This window comes from Morone saxatilis, unplaced genomic scaffold (assembly GCF_004916995.1).
Source record: "Morone saxatilis isolate NCDOM2014 unplaced genomic scaffold, NCSU_SB_2.0 Contig9, whole genome shotgun sequence".
In the NCBI taxonomy this organism is placed as follows: Eukaryota; Metazoa; Chordata; class Actinopteri; family Moronidae; genus Morone; species Morone saxatilis.
Window position 1 is genome coordinate 18,490,064 of NW_023340268.1, and position 23,235 is coordinate 18,513,298.

Consider the following 23,235-nt stretch of genomic DNA (forward strand, 5'->3'; position numbering starts at 1 on the left):
CTCTCCCTCTGTCTTTTCCTCTCTCTCTCTATTCTGATCTTTTTTTCTCTCACTGTCTTTCTTTATTGTGTCGTTATCCAGCACTGCTAAAGGCCGACTGCAACCCCCACCACCCCCAGCTCAGCCTACTACCATAGGTCACATCTGGCAGTAAGACTGCTTATATTTGAGCTTATGATCTGTTACATAATGTCCCACATTGGGTCATCAATTGCAGTCAGCGGAACGTATCCACAATCTATAAAATAACTCTACTCTTCACTCCTTTTGCCTGAACTTTTGCACTTGCATGATTATCCTCCCATCACAGGAGTGTTCAACCAATCTTACCATCTCTGCCTCAAAAAGCACGGGTTACAGCACCTGAAATGAAAATATACCCCAAAGAAAAAAATCACCTTGATCCACAATTTCTTCTTCTTTCTTTTATCTCCTCTTTACTTGAGCGGCGTCCAGCATTTATCTACTAACTGCGGTATCTTTAAGATGCAGGATGGTGGGTTGTTATGGTCATTTCTATCCCCAGGCACCGTTTCAATCTGGCATAGTGAAGCACAGAGCCATCCTCTTTCAATATTCCCCATTCATTTGATGGTTATTGTCTGTTTATGGATACAGCTGGCAAGCCTGCGCATGTGTGTCATTATGAACTGTGCATAGGCTTTACAGAGTCGCCAGCTGGCCATATCTTATCTATCTGCCCCTGCCCTCTACTGTGTGTTGCCAGCAACATCAGCCCACTGTTTTGGAGCTTATAAAATCCACATGAATGTCAATCCATCACTGTTTCCCAGCAGGGCCCGTCCCTGTGGTGTTGTTAGCAATATGGCTCCAGATAGACCAGCACTGGATGTTGGCGCTTTCTGGCTTTTATTATCCAGGCTCTGCTGGGAAGATCCAATTCAGCTGGGAACGATTGGGAATATTAACACATTTATCACAGATATGTGAATAGGGGAGGGGAAGTGTGGGTAGCCATATGATTCAGCTAAATGTGAATTTTGATAAATGAGTGTTAACAGGGGGAAAGATAAGAAAGGACATGACAAAAAGAGGAAATAAGAATAAATGAGAAAGGTATGTAAGAAGAAAATATGTAAATATGACATTTTACTTCCTTTTAGATCACTTTAATGCGCATGTTTTTTTTTTAATGAATCAAGCCAAATGATCAGCTTTCATCCTAGATAAAAACAACATGTGGGGAATGAAGACCAGTTTCTTCAGCGGGTCATTTATCATTCCAGTGCTGCCACACTATGGTGGAGTGAAGGAGTGCACATCAGTGACTCCCTGTGCAGGAGTGATGTGTTCATCTAGCATGTTTCATCATGGAACTCATTTAATCTCAGACTATTGTCATTAATGAGAAAAGAAGTACTATAATTTACAACTTTATTTTTTGTTCATGTACATTTTCTTATTGCAAAACCATTTCTTTCATACTTGTCAAAAACGTTGCCATAAACTGGTTGTTGAAATGTTCAAACGTTGCTTCTTTTATCTATACCTAAATGTCAGCCTAAAGTCCAAACTGCACTGACTGATCCTGCTGAAACTTTACAATCCGATGACTCAGCCATCATTTTAGGACAAACGTCTGCCAAAAGTCACATCTGTTTAATTATGTGATTTTTGGCTGTGAAATTAAACTGGTGGACTGCTTTCTTTCCTGAACTTCGAGGCCCCCAGAAGGCTGGTGAGGTGTAATGAACCATCACTAAATGTACACTAGGTGAAAGATTTCCGAGGACTTGTGAGCAGTGGCGAGGGATGTGCAGTGGATTGACATTTTCAAAAGGCCATTGCGGCCATTTTGTCGATGAAAGACAAATTCTATGTTTTTCAATCAAACATAAGTCATACTGTAACTGAACCAAGGTATTGATTGCCAGATGTAGTTGAACTGGTAAACTTTACAGTGCCATACTATCAATGCCACCTTAGCAGAGTGTGACTTTGTACTAGCTGTGATGCACAGGAGAGGGCAGTAAAATCAACCTAGCTGCTTGCTAAACATCTGTTACTGTGATACTTCAGTTTGTAAGAAACCACAGCACATTGCGCAGAGGCTGTAATGCCCTCATGTCAGCAACCTTTGCTTTTAAACAACAATAGCCATAGAAGGCCCTTAAGGCTGTAATACTCATTATAAACACTGGAAAGCTAAATTCATGGATGGATTCAACATTGAGATAAAGCTTTTCTTCTTATCACCATTGTGGAGCAAAAACATTCAGCCTGAGTGAGCCAAGTTCGGAAGCCCTGAGAGGCAAGTGATAAAAACAAATTCTGGTGATCCAATTTTTGGTTAAAAAAGGCTTGGGTATTCTAGTAAGTACCTTCATTTTAATTTTTTCAGATGACAAAAAATGTTTTGCCAAGATAATTGTCAATTCTTTTTTTCATCTCTGAAAACATTTGGAGAGGAAAAAAAGTTTTAGTTTTTTTATTTCAAGTTAATTTTGTGTTGTTGTAATACTCATTTTGCCACCAAAAAAACAAAGTGTACCACTGCCCCATGTTTCTAATAGAACTTAAAGCATTCGTGTTTTCTTCTAGATCCGTTTTAATTTCTCAATGCACAAGGGTAAATTGTTTATGTTGGACAATATAACTATAGCAAAATTCTATAAAAATGTGGGGGAAAAAAACTTACCACCTGTTTTTTTTCTCACAGGCTTTTCACTGCTTCTGTAGAAAGCCATATGGCTATATACCACACATCAAGCAGCCATTTTAGGAACATTTCAAATCAGAATTGTCAGAATTCACTCAACTTTATTCAGTCTTCCCTGTGCTCTGTCAGTGCCAGGTGTACTTAAGCTTTATAAACAAATAACATTCTGTCATGAACTGAAACTTTAACTTTAAATTTTAACCTACGAGGCAACATTAAAAGTCAGGGGATCACCACCAAATTCACTAGGTTTCTATTTCTGCATACCATAAACGTCTGTACTGAATGTTATGGTAATCCATTAAACAGTTGTGGAGATATTTCACCCTGGACCAAAATACTGGACTTACCACACTGCTAAACTGGCTATAAATAGTGTCTCCATTGAAACTAAGGCACCAACTGAAACTTATGGCTTTCTAAATTTGTTTTGGACTAACACCAGATAATATTATCAGTCAATATTCAGTAATATACAACACATATTGTATGGTTGCAAACAAACGATTTTACATTCTTGTGAAGTCAAACTATGTAAAATGATTGAAACATAACTTTAAATTATGACTCTTGTGCTACAGTACATCACTATAATCTATAACCTTATAATACCGCTGCATTGCGCTTAAATGGCTCATTTACTGGTGACATAGTGTAGTCTCTGTGCTTTACTTAAACAGGAGGCATATAAATATCAGTGATGCCTCCCACATTTACTGAAGAGATGTCTTCTTTATGAAGTTAAGTAGTAGTGAGAGAAATGGTAGGTCACCATGGCAATCAAGCACCTTCGGAATTCCTGTTTAAAGCAAGACTTGGCGAAACACTTAAGTATTGAGTAGATTGAGTAGATTGAGGCTTTGAAATGTAAAGCTGAGGGACACTTGGCATCCAGGTCATCTCAGGTTCCAGACCTCTACTTGACCTCTACCCAGACCTGAATCTAACTCCTAACATAATAAGCTGAGACTGTTCACATGTGATAAAACAAACTTACAATTGCGACAGTATGGAAATGATACATTTCCACATACAATTCAGTACAAGTTCATCTTTCCAAGTTCTCTGAAACCTCTCAACTTCACTTTGCTGTTCTCTGAGATGTTTCTCCATCCGATCCTTCCTCTCTTGTCCTGTTTCTGGCTGGATAACTGTGCCTATGGCCTCTTAAAAGGCCTGCTGGCTACTTCCCCACACTGGATTTCTGTTTGGGGTTATGTTTCTGTGCAATGCCGTAGGGGACATGGGCAGCGACGGTGCCCATCTCGGCCGCTCCCTCCACGTGAAACATCTGATCATCAAAGTAGATGTGAGGCCTGATCTTCTCCAGCATGGGTCCCTTCGGTGCTCCCGCGAGGAACAAGGCCTCATCAATCTCCAAGCCCCAGGCCCTGAGTGTCTTCAGCGCCCGGATCCCAGAGCTGGCTGCGCTACGAGCTGTGACCAAGTATGTTCGGATAGGACAGTCCAGGCGCTGGCCTTTAGCGTAAAACTTCTTCTGGAGCTTCCCCAGTGCCTCCAGGAAGCCCTTCAGGGGACCCTGCCAGAAAGGAAGGCCGAGATTGAAGCAGAACTGGTGTTTCAGTGTCTGTATTTCCATGTTTTAATGTTAGCCTGCACAGCTTAATGCTAACTTCATTCAGTTGCTGTCTGATAGAACGATGCACCAGCTGACAGTCTGAATCCCAATGCCATTTGAAACCATTTATCATATCATTTTGCATAATTTATTAATGGGATAATCAGTTAATGACATTTATTTGTATCATAAACATCTGCATAATAATTTACAGGTGCAAGGGAATAGCAATGTAAAGTGTGGAGGATAAGTTCAAACTACTTACATGATCCAATAGTGTGTCCTCATTGTCCCTCTCATGTTCAAAGAACTTGTCCAGCCCGTGGGCCTTGAAGATGCGCTCCGATTCATCAGAGAAGAGGACGGCATCGCCATCAAATGCAACCCTTAGCTGGGACTCTGACACCTCTGTCAGCTTCTCTGGCATGAACATGGTGGCTGCGGCGATGCCTGAACGCAAACACAGACAGAGACTAGGTTGAACAATATGCACTTCAAATGGGTTCAAAAGGCAGTTAAAGGGTGGTGACTGTACAAACTCTACTTCACGTTACTGCACTTTAAATTAAACTGATAGTGAGTAGAAACATTGCTTTCTAAGGTAAAGCCAGATTTCACGTATAACTATACATTACCTTACTTTTTTTTAAATCAGCCCTATAGGTACGCTGACATCTGTAGCTTGTTAGAATCAGAATCAAGCGAACAAAAACTTTTTTCTTCCTAAGGTAAAACCTAGCCTTATTTTCTATGGCAGATATGTCTGGCCATCATTAAGACAGATTGCCACCAGTCCTAGATCCGGTAGTCCCAGTCACAACCATTAATTTAATATGGGGTGGGTTTCTTACGATGACTGCACGGAGGAGCTTGACCTTATTGGCAGTTGAGGGATTCCATTGACCAACTGTTTTTGTTGTTCTGTCAGTATAAAATTAACTGGATGGTAGCTTTTGTCCAAACGAAAAACAAAACACTGCATTTGAAGCTTTTGCAGATAAGAAAGATGTGTTTGCCGTACTTCTGAGAGGATTTGGTTTACCAACTGACGTTTTGTTGCTCTGATGGGCTGTAGGTCGATCCAGAGGCATTTTGGTCTGCGCTCCTTGAATTTCAAAAATGAACTGAGACATTGCAAACTAATTCACATCTGGGTGGATAAAAAGCAACCGAACAGAAACATCTTATTAAACCAGCTTTAATACATCACTTCACTATACACCTCACTTTGGGTTCTTAATATAAGAGGTATACTTCATATGACAGTGGTCAGAATCAGGTAAAGAGAAACATTACTTGCTAAGGTCACTTCACTCCATTGTTTTCTGTCCTTGCTGTAAATAGATAAAATCAGGAATGTTTGCTTCAAGCTGTAGGTCCAGTAAAGAAACGGCCTTCAGCTCACAGTGAGTATTAACAAATGGCTACACAGTTAATTAAAACCTCTCAAGTGAAATGTCAAGGACACTTCCTTTGCTTGTATCTTTATATGTGTGTGTGTGTGTGTTTGGGTGGGGTAGGGGGTTGTTGGTGGGAGTGCACTTCCCACAGAGTCACTGCATTAGTGACATTAAGTGTGTAAGTCACTTGAAGAATGTCTCTGAAGTCACCTTGAGAGGTACGCGGCCACGCTGTGATCATTGAGCACTCTAGTTCATTTCCCTCTGACCCTCTACACACACACAGACTGTAGTTGATAATATGTTGTTCTTTGGTTGCGAAAGCTAGAAAATCAAGATTTTGAAAAACTAAAGCATTCTGTGCTAATACACATTTTTATTTGTAATTAGTTTCCTTTATTCCTCTTTGCAGTTCTTCTAGGTTTCAACCCTATCTGTATCCAATTGGCCTGCTCAGTTTCATAATGTGCTCTTCCTTTTTGACAGCAATAATAATGCAGCATGAAATGTGCTGCTCTGAACAAATTTAAACCTTCAGAAGTGGCTGTCACCTCAAGTCCCACAAATTCCACATCAATATATTCTCTCTTAGGCTCCCTGTCAGCAGAGCATATTAACATTTTGTATTTCCTCACAAATATTGATATATACTCAGAACCACAGTCAGAGCAAAGCCAGTGTTCCCTTTAAGTGTATGTCTTGATATTCCTCGACATGCAGGAATCCATCAAGAAAATACAAAGACAGGAAATTGGCATCAATGTGCTGGTTTATGGTAATGTCACTGCAGCACCAGGGGAAGACGTCAGTCACTGCTACTCAATATGCAAACGGGACAGAAAACATATACTGGCACTCGCAGTGTGTGTGTGTGTGTGTGTGTGTGTGTGTAAGAATTTAACAGCATCATGCATATTTTCCATTTAAATTGAAGTTTAATGGCAGCACTGACATTTTATTTATCTGAAATTACATATATTTGAAAAAAGAAAGCCAAGCACTTTCTCAGACTTTTTAATCATTGTGCCCTTACAACTGCACTTATTACAGTGATAATAATAAAGCTAGATAGGCATGCTTGAAGCAAGTCAAGCCTTTGCTAACAGATTTTCAAACAGTAATGAAATGAATAAAACTAAATAGGTAGCTGGAAGGAAAGACATTCAAACTCTACTAAAGGAGTAAATGCAAACACACAGTTGGTTTAGATTCACACTACTATTTTGGTTATGGCCAGGTTATGTTTGCAGTTCATATTTGCAAATCTGGTTTCAGAAACCAGCCCTTATTTTAGTTTTGAGATGGTCTAAACTGGTTCAATGTGTTACAAATGTTAACATCTCAATTTGTTTTTTTGACTTCATTTATTATTTTTTATTTACTTTTGTTGGCTGTGTGTGTGTGTGCTCACCTTCAGCCAGCGCCTCCCTGACCTTGTCAGCGTCAGCAGACAGGTAGAGGTTGGTGTGCCAGGCCTTCAGGTAGCCAATAGGACTGCTTCCCCCCGTCATACAAAACCTCTCAATGAACAAATCTGGGGACAAGAGGAACAAACAGCAACATGGTTTTTAGTTTCAGTACATAGGCCATTTTATCATCGCTACATTAGCAGCGTTAAAGATGCATTACAATATTGTTGTTGTTGTATTAATTTGTATCTTTACAGACCACGAGAGCCAGAAACAAAACAGAAAAGTCCTTCTGCTGGGAGCTGTGGCTTTGTATTGAGTTCATGATAAGTAATTTCAGGGGGTGAAGTGGAGGGGAGATTGGGGTTAGTAAGGACAGGGTGAGAGGATAAACTTACAAGAGTGTGGGAGAGGGTCCAAAGTAGGGGTTAAGTAGAAGGGGAAGAGGGGGCTGTAGGAGGGGCATGGCTGTGAAGATCAGAGGCAGAAGAAACTAGGACTGGTGGGAAAGTGTCTGTTTGCATTTTGGCTGAGGCTCCTAATTCGCTGCTGTGGGCTGATCCTAAGAGCAGCTGAGAGACGGTATTTAGAGGAACGAGAGTAGACTGATATTAGATCCATGATTACAGAGCTGTTCAGGTAAAATGAGCTGATATTTATGAGGGAACAGAGAGAAGATGGGGGACTATAAGAAAGGGCACAGGAGTAAAGTGATAAGACTATGTTGGGGCGGAGATGTGATAGAATGGGCTTGAGAAGCATTGAAGGTTATAATGGAACAGGAATAGGTGGGTGACAGCTCAGATAGATGGAGATATAGTAAAAGTGAAGGTTAGTGTGAGTGGGAGATTAGTGAGCGTATTATGAAAAGAGAGACTGCAAGGTTATATTATATGAAAGCTGCACTAGTCTTTGTTCACATTAAAGGGGCACTCTAGCAATTTATTATTGCATTTCCATAAAGATGAAGGACTTGTGAGAGAAATATTCAATAAAAAGATTGGTGCAGCAGAAGACTTTGATTACTTTGTATGCATCACACACCACATCAGCCACATCCTACATTTCCCATAGTGCAACCAGTAGTTTAATAAACCCTCTCTGCCTGGTAAATGCCTTTGTTTTTCAAACTCTACAACCTCAGTTTGTACCACGTTTTCTTTTGTAAATGTACACTTTCAAATGGCACATCCCATTTAAACTGGAACGCCCTCTGAAGCTTGATTTCAAACGTAAAGTAATATTCTGTCTTTTGTGTCTCATTAAATCAGTCGTACACACAGTACTGTCCAACTTCTGTCTGCGATCATGTTTGTATGAGCAAAATACAGTGTAATGTGTTACTATCAACTGGGATTGCTAACATTGGCTAATGGCTAACCTTGTTTTCCGACTTGTTGTACTTGACTCCAACTTTGGATTTCTGAGGTAAATGGAACACACCAAAGGTCCGAGAAATTCTTTTTATGTAAAATCCCTTTTGTCCCTTTAACCCTGAAGGTGCGTCTTCTTCTTTCTTTCATCTTTCTTTGCCTTCCTTCCACACTCAGTAAACAATATTTCACACCCAAAATGATGCTAACACAAAAAAAGTAAGAGTCGCTCTCTCTCTTGCTCACTCATTTTAAATGTTAGTATAGCTGATCACACAATACAAGTGTTGTCATTAAGCTGCACTCACTCTACATTTGTTTGGTCACACAACTTCACTATAATAAATTAGTGATGTGATCGATGTGTCTCATTACATTACTGTTTGTGAAGCTTTGTATTGTCACAACCTAAAGAGGATGAAGACAAAGAGATTTAGCTATTTTGGTTTTGCTGTGTGGGCAGAGGTTTTTTTTGAATGCTAATGTGGACAACAACAAAGGGGCTCCTGTTTCTACAAATAAACACAAGTCAGGCATGAAAGTGGTAGGAAACTGTCTTTGTGAAGCAATGTCACAATCACAGATCTCATCTGAGACATGTTCATTCATTCCTTTTTGTACAGATAGATATTATATATAGAGAGCAAAGGGGGACTGGAGCACACTTATTAGAAGATTTCAACATTACTGTGTCTTAATCAGAGTCAAAACGACTTGAAAAAACAAGAGCAGGTGTACAGGTGTCATTGGATAATGAACTGGATTTGAAATGTATTAAAAAATCAGTGTCCAATTGCCACGCCCCTGTGAATTAATCAGTGTGCTCCAGTCCTCCTTTGTTTTCTGCAACTGAGTTGTCCTTGAACTGAGAACCTGATTCAGATGCAGTTTGCTGGAAGGGGCACGGAGAACCCTGTTACTGGATGTTATATATAGCATTTACATTTGTGGCTTTGGACAAAGACATTGGGTACCTTTTTCTAACTTGGAGCAAGGTGTAGACCTCTGTAAGTTTCAATGCTAATCGATCAAACTTAACACACATCTACACCATGCTTTATTCACCTTTATAGCAATTTTTAACTTCATCGTGGTGGTAACAGCTAGCTTTCCCCCAGCAGCTCATTGAAACAGAAGAACATTTAAGTTGTAAGTAGCATGAGCCACAATCAACTGAATGTCTGAGGACTCGCGGGACATAGATGAACAGTGAATGTTTGACGCCAAATAAGTAGAAAAACAACAGTATACTTGTGCTCCCCACTCAAAATGAACCAAAGCCCCCTTGCAGATATGTCTATGAGTTGGAAGCTCTGCAACCTAGGGGGGATTTTCTCTTCTTCTCAGATTGTTTGATTTAAAAAAAAAAAACTGAGAGGTGAAAGCTATTCAATATTTTATGAGAAAGAAAGCAAACGGAACACATTTAGAAACAATCTTGAGGATAACAAACTGTCTCCTGAATAGCTGTGAGACAGAACTCCGGTTATAAAAAAGTAAACTCAGCAGCAGTAAACTCTTGTATCCTGATGGATTTTGTTGTTATTTGGATTTGCTGCAGTGCAAAGTTGTGCACTGCAGTTCTGAAAGAAGTACGAGTCAGAATATGACTCATAAACAGGCAGATGGAGACTAAAAGAAACAGAGAGACAGTTCTTTAAACTCCCTGAGTGAACTCGCCATCATTCAAAGAACCAACTGTCTCCACAGATTTTCTAAATGATTTATTTATGTAGCTTTGTGGTCGGGCCCTGGTGAGTTTGACCCCCACACTACAATGTACCTCATCATATCAAGCGTCCCCTGCCTTTAAGACGGTTGCCGAAGCGTGGGAGTCAGTCGAGGGAAAATGTCCTCCCCATTGATGTCTTTGTATCCTTATTCCCTCCCTGCAAAAATGTTTTCATATCGTATATCTTTGAATGATTTATTTGCTTGTTCAGAAGATCTAAAACATGGTAATAGGAAAGCAGGAAACCAGCAGGACTGCAGAGACACTGCTGTCACATCAAACAAAGAGCAGCTTTAGTGTGCACTCTCATAGCAGCTAGGTGTGTGTCCGTGTAGGATATTATGCATATTGCCTGCATGTATGAGGTCTCGACTGGCTGCGGTTTTGATTTCCACAGAGAACGATAATGTCATCACATCATATCTTAATTTTCTGCGCACAGAGCACATTACAGGGCCTGTCAGTCATCCCGACCCTTGGGGTCGTATGAAGTAACAAAGTAGATGCATGAAATTTCTGGCGGGTACCTTGTCATTCAGAGCCATGTGCTACTGTTACGGTGTAGTTGTCTCTAGCCATCTGAGTGCAAGGTGAGAAGCTTTAGGCTTCATCGTGCGGCTGTAAGAAATAGCTAGTTTAAGCAGCTGATGAGAGATGAATGAGTATCTAAATGGTGGCCAGATTCAGTTTCAACTGTGAGAAGCTAAGGAGTAAATAAATGTTTCTTTCTTAATCATTTTTATCACAGTGTCACCCAGGAGGACCCAACGCTGGCCGACGGTGCAGGGACGGTGCTCAGCAAACCCGCTGTAACATCAGAGAAGCTGTGTTTTCCTTTAGATCTGTAGGAAAGGTCAGAGGTCAGGGGACTGTTTAAATGAGTTGTGCCCGTCACGCAGAGAGCCACCAGAGAGATCTAACATGGAAGCATCTGGAGGGCGGTGCGTTGCTTTGGTGGCTTCGCTCAAACCTGTTTTTGTTTCGGGCCTCTCAGATTATTCTTACGTCCCAAAGGAGGTCATCTTGAACTCACCCCAGCCTTAAGCTCTGAGGATATGAAAACATGCAAGGAGCTGAACAGGAAGTGGTCTGTGAGGAAGATGTCATCGCAGGGTCTGAGATTTCCCTGGGAAGGATCCTGTCAGTCAGCTGTTCATACACTTTGTTGTTTGTTTCTCGGCTGAGCTTGCGTCAGCTTCAGTATCCTGACCAACTTGGATTATCTCATTACATCAATGTGTGTCTTAACATCTTATTGTCCTGATTCAGTATCGCTTTATACTACGAGGAGTTTTTCACTGGTTATGAAATGACTTACATAAACAAACAAGACCATCACAGAGAAGATTGGCTATTTCTATGTAGTTATTCTTAATGCCATCGGATTCACACAAAATCAGTCAAAGAGGCAGCAAAAACACAGGGGCCGCCAAAATCAACACAAAATGTACGTTTTTTTTTTTTGTCTTTGTAGCTGCTTTAAGGAAACAGTTTGAGAAAAACTCACAAAGAACAGAGCACACAAAGTACACTAAAGAACATAACCACGAAGTGACGCTGTTTAAAAAAAAATCCATGTATTGAAACCTTAAACTTCTTATAAGTATAAATACAAAACATGCCAATTCACTGAGCAAAAGTCAGACTCCATACTCATCATAGGGATGCACCTATACCACTTTTATTCTCCTTTACTAGCCTAGCGTGGCTACACGTTTTGACATATTAGACAATTAGACAGCTGGTCTGGATTTTATAGAAATTCTTTGGATGTGTAAAACCTCTTAAAAACCCACCGGGTCACACACTTGAGCGCTCTCTAAGCTGCTTAGATTGACTACACAAATATAAATGTTTAAACTGATGTTTAGAATACTGTCACTGACATGTGTCATGTTCAGTTTGGCTGCATGGACAGTGACATAATGATTTTGTCAGACTGATTTGTGTCTGCGTGGGTGTTTGAAATCTGATATCTTACTAACATATCAATGCTATGAAGCTATTTAAAGCCACTCGTCTGTCTGCCATATTGTATCTTTTGATAGTGCCACAGAGGGTCGCCAAAGTTGTTTCTTTTGAAATTGTACACACAGGCTTTATCCTGATGACCTGCGATTGCCTTTACTGTTTAACTGTGAAAGAGATACCTGGTATAAAGCACCTGTTTTCTCAGATTGGAGCCACATCTACTCTGTAATTCGATCTCTGTTAGACTTACTGTGGTGGTTAATGGTGTTGATGAGCCGGATTCCTACGTGTGCATGGTTGTACGTCACCAAAACAATGTCAAACAGCTCTTCACTTTGTGGGTACAGCTCCCGCAGACGAGCGTTGACGGTCTCCAGGGCCTGTCAGGATACAACAATCCGCTAATCAGCTCAGGACAGCCAATTAAATATTCAGTGTCTGCACTGCATTTGTCATGTCTGTGTATTATTGTGTGGTTTTAACCTTGACAAAGGGGAAAGCAGGTCCCGGGGCGAATGGTTCATTCTCGTGTTCGATTTGGTATCGAAGATACTCCTCCACTCCTTTCTGCTCAAACACCTTCTGCTCCCGCTCGGTCCGAAACATGACCCGAGAAGACACAGCGATGGTCACCGCGTTCTCTGGCTTTGGCTGCAGAAAAAGAAAGATGAGATAGGAAATGGCGTGATGAGGAGGAACAGAAGAAAAAGGGAGGTTGACGAGCAGTAATGACCCAATGAGATGATGACTGGAAAACACAGGCGGGTAGAGGTGAAAGGTGTCCTATTTTTACCTGTGGTGCAAAACCGACCCTCAGACTAAACCTCGCTAATAAACCTTGAATGTTTTCCTTTTTATATTATGTGCTGCTGTTATTGTTTTAAAAGAGACCTCAGGGGCAGCTTCTTTTTTTAGAGTTCTTCACACATTACATGCTGGGCTACATGCAAAAACACTCTTGGCATGCCTGTTATAATACCATTACAACATCTTAATGATCTTAGAGCTGCTACAAACTGTATGAATGGAAATCTGTCATTAGCAGAATGGTGTCATCTCTAATCACGGGATAAGAAGACTACGTACATGTGACCACATGACCACTCATTTATCAACGCTTCATTCACAGTGGCAGGAAGAGTGCAATACACTGCCTGAGCTTGCACACGTTTGCTCCTGTTTTTAAAAACTCTGAGGGGCTGTTGGTTCCACTCGGTGGTCATTCTGGAGGCTTTAGTTGCGTTATTATATTGCATTAAACATTTCCCGCACACACCTTTCCCGAGGGCAACAATTTGTTTGTACGTGTGTAATTCTTATTTCAAGAACTCTAATGAACAGTGTTAGATGGCACAGCGGCCTCATGTTGCCTAATGTCTGCTGATGCTCAAGTGCTAGCGCTTGTGGGGGAGGGGGAGGGGGAGGGCGGCATTCCGACGGGGGCAGCCGGCATTAGTGCCCACAGCGGGCAGCTGAACTCAGATGATGTCTGGGTGGTGGGATGAGAAGGGTGAGGGGGCCAGAGGGGGATAACTAATTTAAAGTACAATGATGTGCTTGCATGTGTGAGGGTTGTACCAGTGCACACAACTTTGCCTGAATGTGTGGCTGAATGTGTGCGGTATATCACGTATGGTGCAAGTGTCTTTTGTTTCTATTCTTGAAAAGAAACTCTAAATTATGCATGTTGCCTGAAATAATCTAATAATAAAATACATTGATTAATAAAGATAATGTTAACTATTGTATTGCACAATAGTTCGGTCTTAGTACAAAAACTCAAACTTCATACACAAAGTCAAAAACACATACAGCAATAAATAATGCATGCTTCTGAGTTAATATGTGTCTCCATTCATTCTGTGTGTGTGCAGTGCGAGCTCGGAGTTTTAAGACACATGCATGTTTGTGTCCATGGCCCGATGGATGTGTGCTGGTAAATAGGCCACAGGCTGACAGGGGCACGGAGCCATTGTCCCTCTATTTAGCCTCATTCCAGCACTACACCACCGCCTGCTGACATGTCACCTACTTACCTGTTAACACACACACAAACACACACCTTGTCAGGATTAATCCTGACCCACATCTAAGTCAGATTAAAGGTTCAATATGATCAAACATAATCCAATTTTAGCAATTTCTCCTGTCTGCAAAGTTCTCTGTAATCCATGTTTTTTTTATAGCACATATAAATACATGCATGCACTGAAAACTCAATATTTATTTTCAATATTTTCAATTGCAACTATTTAATTTTTAAGCACCCAAATTTAATGACAAATTTGTTCTTGACTGTTTTTTTAAATAACAAACAGTTAAACAAAATACAAAAAATTCTGTTTTTAAAACTCAAATATTTAAGTTTTTTCTAAAGAAGTAAAAGTAAATTATTTCTACATAAGATTAGAGGTCAGCAAAAGTTAAAAAGTTTGAGTTTGATTTAAAATAAAAAAAATTGTGAAGACAGTTGCCTTGAAATAATTAGTTTTTTCACAGTGTACTGTACATACAATATAAGTGTCTTTTGTTTTACTTTCTTCTGAGTTTACGAGGCACACACACACATTTACTCAGGTAAAGAATGTTCACATATGAAACAAAGAGACACATCGCCTTCCTGTAGATTTTGCCTACATATGTCAGTCTGCAGTGTATGCAAACACACACGTATATAAAGTTAGAGTTTGTACCACACACTGATGTGATGATGATAGCTTTGTTTTGTCACCAGAGAAAGAGCGGGAGCTTATCCCCAGGGTGCATGTGAAGGTTGCTATTTGTCAGGATAAAGCTAAATGAACACACAGGCCTTCAGAAGTGCAGGTGAGGTGAAGGCAAAAATAATACTTAAAAATAGGCTAAATGTGACACTTTGCCTTTGTTTGTTTTGACTGATGTACTTAGTAAAAAATGTAATTAGGCATTCCAGAAGAAGACATTAGTTTCATTTATATTTATGCCATGATAGGACCCCACATTAGATTTCCCCATGAATATTTAGTACCGAAATATATATATATATATATATAATATCTGTGTGATTAGGCACTAAAATCATCATAGCACACACAATTCTCAACTGTGATTTGAACACTTCTGTTACTCTGTCACATAATTTAAAACACAGCGTAAGCCACTGGGTGCTGACCGGACACGCTGCAGTAACTTCTGACAGTCTGGTCATTTCATTCCCCCAGGAAAAGCGCCGCGCTTTGACGCCAATTTGACATAGTGGCTAAACTGTGTAATCACAGCAATGGTGTCCATCACACAAGCCCAAAAAGAATTATTCCCATAAGTGTACATTTTGAAAGAAACGTCTGTTTAAAGGGGAAATGAATAATTTCACTGTCAGGATTTGATCCATTCGGTCCAATAACATTTGAAAAGTTTAAAAGAGCAGCACGATTAAATCATTTTATCCCCGCCAGTTGTCTCTAGTGTGCTTTATGTGGGCTCTACAACATGGAAGTATATAGGGAAAATTCGGGTAATTTTATTTCGGGAAATTATACATTTTTGGCTTCATGCACCACTGAGCAGCTCCCAAAAGTATAAATTCAGCCCCGCCTCTATTGCTGTATCGTTTTCCCTTATTACATCCATGGGTCATTTGCTATCACTACAATGGAATCCAGCTAAGCTGCTAGCTAGCTAGCTGAAACAATGAAGAAATTGTATTCATGAGCATTTTCAGCTATACAGTCTTGAAAATAAAGTTACAATTAAAAGTTGTGAGTCATCTTAATACCTTTTGTTTGTTCATTCATTATTGTAAATTGACTGGTTTTGAGCCTCAAGTTATCAGGCGGCCATTGAGGTGGTAAATATTTTCCCCACAATGTATAATGTCTCTTCACTTCATCTGACTGCTGATGTAGAGGTTGGACTGCTTAAAAGTCAGACCCAAGTTCCTGGTTCCTGTAGCTCAAAACTTAGCACTGAGATGTAACTGATCAGACTTTGTTACTTTTATCCTAACATTGATAAAAATGTGAATTTTATTTTGAATTTACTTTATCTTCAACATTCTGGCAACGCGGCCCCTGTCATATTTGCTCCCACAAATTAATGACTCTGACAGCCAAACACATATTGTTGGTCTGCGCTTCACATTTTAAATAGGTGAATGAAATAAACTGCTCTATAGGACAGAGAGTTTTTGTTTTGAGATTTAGGGGGGTTACAAAAAAATAAGTGTAGGCATATGTCTCCTAACAACACTGGCCTTTAAAGGACCAGTGTGTGGGATTCAGTGGCATCTTTGAATACAGCTCAGCCTTCCAAACATGTAGGAGAAACTACGGTGGCTGAGCCAGTGTTTGGATTGGTCGTTCTGGGTTACAGTAGAAACTTGCCAGTTCGACCCAACGGACTCCAGAAAAGAGGACCACTCCTTCTGTAGATAAAAACAGCTCATTCTATCTTCACAAATATGTCCAAAAACAGTTTTCTCCTCTTTGAAAAAAAAGAGGAAACACCCACATTTCCTCACACAACTAACAAAGCTTACAGGAGCACGAGTTCCCAAACCGTAGCTCTCTGTGGCTTTCTAGTGATTAGAACACAGCATGTTGGTTCATTAGTTCAGTCCAGCCTTTTTCCAGTGCAATCTGAATCAACATGGCAGCACACGTGACGATGCATCGGGTCAGGTTGTTGGTTAGTAGAGTGGGTGTGTCCATGATCATGCAGGCACATCGACAGCCGTCACGGGGGAAGGTTAAAAGAAGGTGAAAAGGCAGTGGTGATGGTCATTCAGTAGCCATGGACACAACCTTTGACCTCGCATGATGATGGGACATACTTACGAAGAACATGCCTCCCTCCACCTTCCGGGCTCGTCTCCCTGTCACCTTGGCAAAATGACAGTTTGTTTTTATTCAGACAACATTCAATCACAACTGAGTTTCATTGACAATCCACCCAAAAATACTGCATCTGTTGTTGTTTACTCTTTTAATTATGCGTATATTGACCTATTATGATGGGTATTTCTTACACACACTGCTACGTAATCACAGTGGGAAACATGGGTCTCTTTACGAACGCTGCTCAGAGACAGCGTTGCAGATGTACGAGACCTTTGGGGAAGCTTATGCGTTAGAGTCAGTTTACTCCATGAATAACATGTCACACAGTCTGGGAGTGATCCCCAGATAGTCCAGTTCTTTGCTGCGATTTGATACTGGTAGTGTTAACAGCTTGCCCTCTCTCAGTGGGACTCTGGGAATGCATCAATCACACAGTACCTCTGCACAGGATCCCACAGGAACCCACAGGAACCCACAGGATCACCTACTACTTATTGATTCGTGTGATGGCCATTAACGCTAAACATTCATTCATGTTTGTTTTATGCTGAAATTAGGATTTTATGGCACCACATATCGTCCTGTACGGCACAAAAAAGGGAATTGTTGCCGAACCTTTCCCCTCCTCTCTTCCCCACTCTATATATTAATCCTGTCAGAGCTCTGCCAGGTCAGCAGGGCCTGTATCTGTGCATAACCCAGATCCATGAGTCATCAGTTATTTACATATCTGACGCCGTGAGACATCCCTCCCGTCCGCCCGAGAATTCAAAAGAGAAGAGGTGGAAGGGATTTCCAGACAGCAGACAGGGAGAGAAAGAACAGGGGGGGAGAAGCGGTGAGGAAAATAAAGAGGTGAGAATGTGAGCAGAAAGTGACGGGGTGGGGGTGAGTTGCAGTGGGGAGAGGGGGGGCTGATATTTATAGATAAGTAAAAGGCCAGTGATGATGCAGTCTGTTCAGGTCTGGCAGATATAGTAACAGAGAAGTGTGACTGAACACTGGCAGTAACAGCAATGTTAATGTACGGGTTCGTCTGAAATCAGGCCAATATTTATCACATTATTATTATCACACTTCTGCTGCGATGTTGTTTGGTTACATATTAAGTCTTAACATTTTATTTAGTCATAGTATTTGATCTGTGTTGCTTTGTGCATCTTATAGGGAAAAAATAACCTGAATAGTCATTTTGATAAGGTTATATGGCATTTGTCAACATAAATACAGGCATACGTTCATCCTCAGTCAAGTTGATCCGCACAAAAGATGACAGAGCTGTTGATATATTACTAAAAACACAGGCAAAGTAAGGCTAAATCACAGTCAAGAGATAAGGCAATGAATGATACATACATACAAGACGTTTTATCCAAAGAATGAAAACAGATTTTATAAGCTGTAGCTTGCTAACTAATTAAGCTAACGGTGACCCATTTAAAAGATTAAAAAATTAAGAAATAGCATTTCTTGTTTTACAGTGTAGAGCTGGTTATTCCTAGTACCTGAGTATGATAAAAAAAAAAAAGTAAACTCAAACTCTTATTTATTTATTTAAACACAAGTTGCTGTTTAACCCTGCTTCATGTAAGCTTAAAGACAGAGGTTTCATTTATGCTTTTATTTTCAAACAGTTGGCTATGTTTGCTGGAGTATAATGAAAAACCACACAATGGACATGCTGTGCTTATATTTTAATGTAACCTGACTCCATAAACCTAGCCCCACACAATGGAGTTACTTAATGAAGTGCTCCTTGGGCTGGATATAGGTTACTACTGTAGGAAGTAACACCCTGTTCAATTCAATTCAATTCAATTTTATTTGTATAGCACTAATTCATAACAGAAGTTATCTCAGGACACTTTTCAAATAGAGCAACTCCTTATAACATTATTGATGTTGATTCCAGTCTTTTTGGTTCTATGAGAGGAAAAAGTAAAAATTTAGTTTTTTTCTTTCCAATCAGTCTATTTAATTATTCATTATTAAAAATATCTGCTTAAAACCAACTATCCCACCTTTTCCAGCCTTGGTCCTCACCGTCAGACTCAATGTAGATACGAAGTGGCTTTAATTTAATATGAATGCTTCCTAATTACAGTGACCTGGCAGTGGCCGTTAATCAAGATGATATAACTAAAATTAAATGAAAGAAGTGAATTAGCACTGCCTTTCTTTTTAATGAATGATGCTCCTGCCTGCTGTTGAGTAAAAGCTCCCATTACTAAAAAGAAAATGTAACACCTTCTATTATTATCTGTTATTTATCTTTTATATTCATTTCCTTAGTTAGCCAATTATGCATAAGGGGGCTGTCATCCATTAAAAAGTTCTACAGAAAACGCGTCATTAGGTGAATTTAATTTTTGTGAGACCGTTTGACATATTTAGCATCTAGCAAGAGATAAGTGAACATATGCACACAGTATAAAAGCTAAGAAACAAAAAATAAAATCAAGTTTAATGTGCTGACATCTATTACTATCTACTATGTGGGCTACATAACACGAACACAAAATGATGTACGGAACATACTTTATTCTGCTCAGTTCTAACTGTCATTCATTTCAGTAAAAGCCCTGTAATCTGTGTGGTCCATTACCTCTGCTGAATAATCACATGCAGTAATGTGAGAGCACAGTTAAACCCCCCCAGTGTACAGCGTCTCAGATGAAGGCAGAGATGGATCTGTGCTATCCATTAAGCCAGTGTCATATCTTTATTACAGTCATATATAGCAGTGATATTTGGATTGATAGTTAAGCACTAATGGATGTTTACAGTCTGTAAATACACCAGTGTGGACACACTAATCCCGAAGCAGCAGAGATTACTCGATCAGCTTTTAGCTACTTTTAGCTCTAGTGTCAGGTGTTTTTGTTTTATGTATATAATTACAATAATTCTGTTTCCTGTTCGCTGATTCCCTGGAAATGCTGGTGTCCTGTGCACTGTATTGAAGTCATGCAGTGCTATAAACAGCACTAAACCCTGCCACTGAGGCTAGTTCATTTGTCAGCTCAGATTCGTGTTAACCTTTTGCAAACTGGACTTTTACTTCTCAGAAGTTTCTCAGAAGCAAAGTTGCACTGGAGGTAGAACTATGGATGTACTAGGTAAGTGAAAACTATTTGGAAAACCTTACTAAATAATAAATAAATAGTAATAATAAATAAATCAAAGTCAGCTATATTAGCTGCTTATTGACTTTCACTAAAGAACACCTGCAGTGTGTCACTTAAAAATACCCAGTTGTCACATGATCCAGCTCTATACAACACTCCTGCAGCATGCAGTCATTGACACGCAAAGTGTTTTGATTGATCATGTACGTTGTCCTATTAATATGCTAGGAGTTTAGTTTCGTGCTCATATTTAGTCATACATCATCCTTTAATGTCAGGAAGAGTCAAAATGCTGTCATTAATTAAACTAAATAAGATATGACTCACCCTTTGGACCAGAGTCCAGTGAAAAAGTCAAGTGATGACAATCTAGAGTTCAATCTAGACAGTACATTATGTAGATTAGCTTGTTAGCCTAGCCTCTAAAATCTTGAATGTCATGGGAGAAGGTGAACTACTAACTCTCACAGCTAATTACTGGCTTTTAGATGTCGTATGTGTTTGCTATTAAAATTCCATTCATACTTGAATGGAATGACATCAGGGCGTAATATGAGTTGACACCAAACTCGGTGGCTTCAAAAACTCTCAGATTCACTTTCTCCCTCTCACCTCGTCTAACCCCCTGCACCCACCCGCCCCCCGTTTTTCAGCTACGCTTTAAGCTGCACGTGGGCGATGTAAACATCTGACTCGAAGGACTAAGCTGAGGAACGCAGCAACAGGAGGAAGACGGGGGAATCTTGGGAGGGATTGTGTTGTCCAGTAAATATCTTAACAAGAGGCCTTTGCACTCTGATGGTAGCCTCTCAAAACACCCTCTAAAGGTCCAGATGGCTAACAAACACAGACACACTGACAGATGCACTGACATTTAGGAACGGTCGGTGAGACTTACTGGTTTGGGCTTGGTGGTGAGGCCCAGGTGGTCTTGATCGAACTCTTCTTTCTCTTCCCATGATGCTCTGTTGTCCCCGTTGGACGAAGGGCCAACTTTGAGCTCCTTGACCTGTCCGCTCATCACCTGCACAGGGTCCAGACTCATCACTCTTCACCATAGAGAATCCCCCTCTCTGTGCTCCCAAAGGTGCCCTCCAACCTCTCCCTCACTTCTCTACTTTCAAAGACAGTTTAGTTCTTCGGCAGACTCAAATGAACCAAATATCCCGTTACAGTTTTTTTTTATACTCTGTAAGCCTGTTACATTGATAACAGGCTTACTACTTGCTTGCGCCTGCCCTGTGAAAGCAACCAAAGTGTGTTCACTCTTCTGTTTCCTATTCACTTGTCTGTATCCTTTTTTTCCTCAAGAGGATTATTGCTCACAGCGTCCAATTCCAGAGCACATGAACAACATTCACCCATTCACAAGCATTCTCTGGGATACACACCGTCACACATACAGTCTATCCTTTGTAAGTGTGTTGCAGGCAGTGTTGCAGCGGTCCATCTGCTGCTATCTCTGTGGCTCTCTCTTTTCCCCACTCAGTGCCCCCCTCCCTCTCTGTCCCATTCAATCACTCTCTCGGCTTCCCTGGCTTCGTTCATGCCCCTCCGTCGCCCCTCCGACCAATCACAGCCCTGCTTCCTTATTCAGCATGGCTCCGCCCCCCTGCTGGCTCTTGTTGACAGTGCAGTTTGCCCAAGAGGCTCATGGGACGTTCAGGCACACACTAAGCACACAGCAAAAAATAGCCATCATGATGAGCCATTTAATCTGGTGGCAAATTGTTTTTGTTTTTTTTAATAGGCGACATGGACTGATTATTATTTAACCCTTTTAAGAAACAAAATACATTTTTAAAACTTGGTAAAACATTGGCAGGGTTTGACTTTAACACTTCACATGATTTTTCAAGGGTAAATCCCTATTCTCATTGATTTTACTCTCTCTAACATGGTAGCTTTGAACTATACACATTTGAGGTTTTTAGTCATCCATATTAGCTGGAATGTAACAAAAGCAGTGACAGGCATAGGGAAGTAAAAATAAGTGTTATTTGAGAAAGATAGTTGGCTGAGAGAAACAGAGGGAGTAAGGGAGGGGTTGACCAGGGAATTGTAGTTAAATTAGCCTAAAGGTAGCAGATAATGGATGTAACCTTCATTTAAAATCAAGGTTGTAGACCGAGTTAAGCACAGGGCCATTAGTGTCCTTACTCATGCACGGTGCCACGGCTTACAACAGCCTTTGTGGTTTGTTGCCATGTTTCTTGCAGAGGTGGCTTTACAAATTAATTTATCTTTTAATCACAAGGAAATTAATGCTTTTGTCCCGCCATGGCTAGTTGAAATCCCTGATGATATCTGCAATATGTTTGTCCAAACCGGTGCGACCGGTTGACACTGTACTCTACCCGGATATTGGTTTCACTTTATGGCCAGTGCAGTTAATAATTCATTTCTAAATTTCACTCATATTTGCAGCACATTTTGAACTATTGCCATAGCTTTAACTCTGACTTTAAACACTGCTGGAGCTTCTGTGAAACCAGATAAACACATCTGTGTTGTACTTGGTTCATTTATGGTGAACAGTTAGTTGTGTATTTGATGTGCTGTAACCACATTTATTGTTTGGGGGGTTTTAGACTGTTAGTCAGATAAAACAAGAAATTTGAATATTTGTCTATGGAGCCCAGAAACTGACAAACAGACAAGTCAAATATATCACTAAATGCATAGTTATAACAAAAATGTATAAAGAAGCTTTAAGCTCCAATCAGAGCTACTTGCGTAGTGCGGTAATTTTAGCAGTGTAGTGTTGTCTCAAATCGAACACCGCTGTTGTGCACTTACCGGAAATAACGATCGCAACATTTACTGCGAAACCTTCTTCTTCTACGCTGATTTACAACCAGACGGAGCATTAGCCCTAATACCAGCTAATTTTTCATTGGATTTCTTCACAGTATTATTCCAAAATGAACCTGAAAAATTACACCGTCTACACCGTAGCTGTCTCACGAAAATGTACCGGTATTGTGCCTTAGCACAGCCTGTTAATTCATTCTGTAGCACAATTTAAGGTCCAGTGTGTACTGTTTAGGAGGATCTATTGGCAAAAATTGAATATAATATTTATAATATTTCATAATAATTGTTTTCATTAGTGTTATAATCACCTGAAAATAAGAATTGTGTTT

General features: G+C 40.2%; 1 protein-coding gene across 1 annotated transcript; it reads right to left on the bottom strand.

Annotated features, from left to right (window-relative positions):
* Positions 1-1,142: 1,142 nt before the first annotated feature.
* Positions 1,143-21,588, bottom strand: nt5c1aa (5'-nucleotidase, cytosolic IAa). The gene is made up of 7 exons (XM_035681848.1): positions 20,988-21,588; positions 16,959-17,003; positions 12,628-12,795; positions 12,395-12,524; positions 7,071-7,193; positions 4,525-4,709; positions 1,143-4,220 (listed from the first exon to the last, which is right to left on the bottom strand). Exons 1-7 carry the CDS (start codon positions 21,132-21,134, stop codon positions 3,864-3,866), a joined length of 1,155 nt encoding a protein of 384 aa, XP_035537741.1. The 5' UTR covers positions 21,135-21,588; the 3' UTR covers positions 1,143-3,863.
* Between the last annotated feature and the right edge of the window lie 1,647 nt (positions 21,589-23,235).

Coding starts and splice junctions, on each gene's coding strand:
- nt5c1aa (XM_035681848.1), bottom strand. CDS start 21,134: ATGAGTCTGGACCCTGTGCAGGTGATGAGCGGACAGGTCAAGGAGCTC. Junction 7,194..12,394: donor CAACACCATTAACCACCACA/GTAAGTCTAACA, acceptor TCTTGTCCCCAG/ATTTGTTCATTGAGAGGTTT. Junction 4,221..4,524: donor AGGACACACTATTGGATCAT/GTAAGTAGTTTG, acceptor CCTTTCTGGCAG/GGTCCCCTGAAGGGCTTCCT.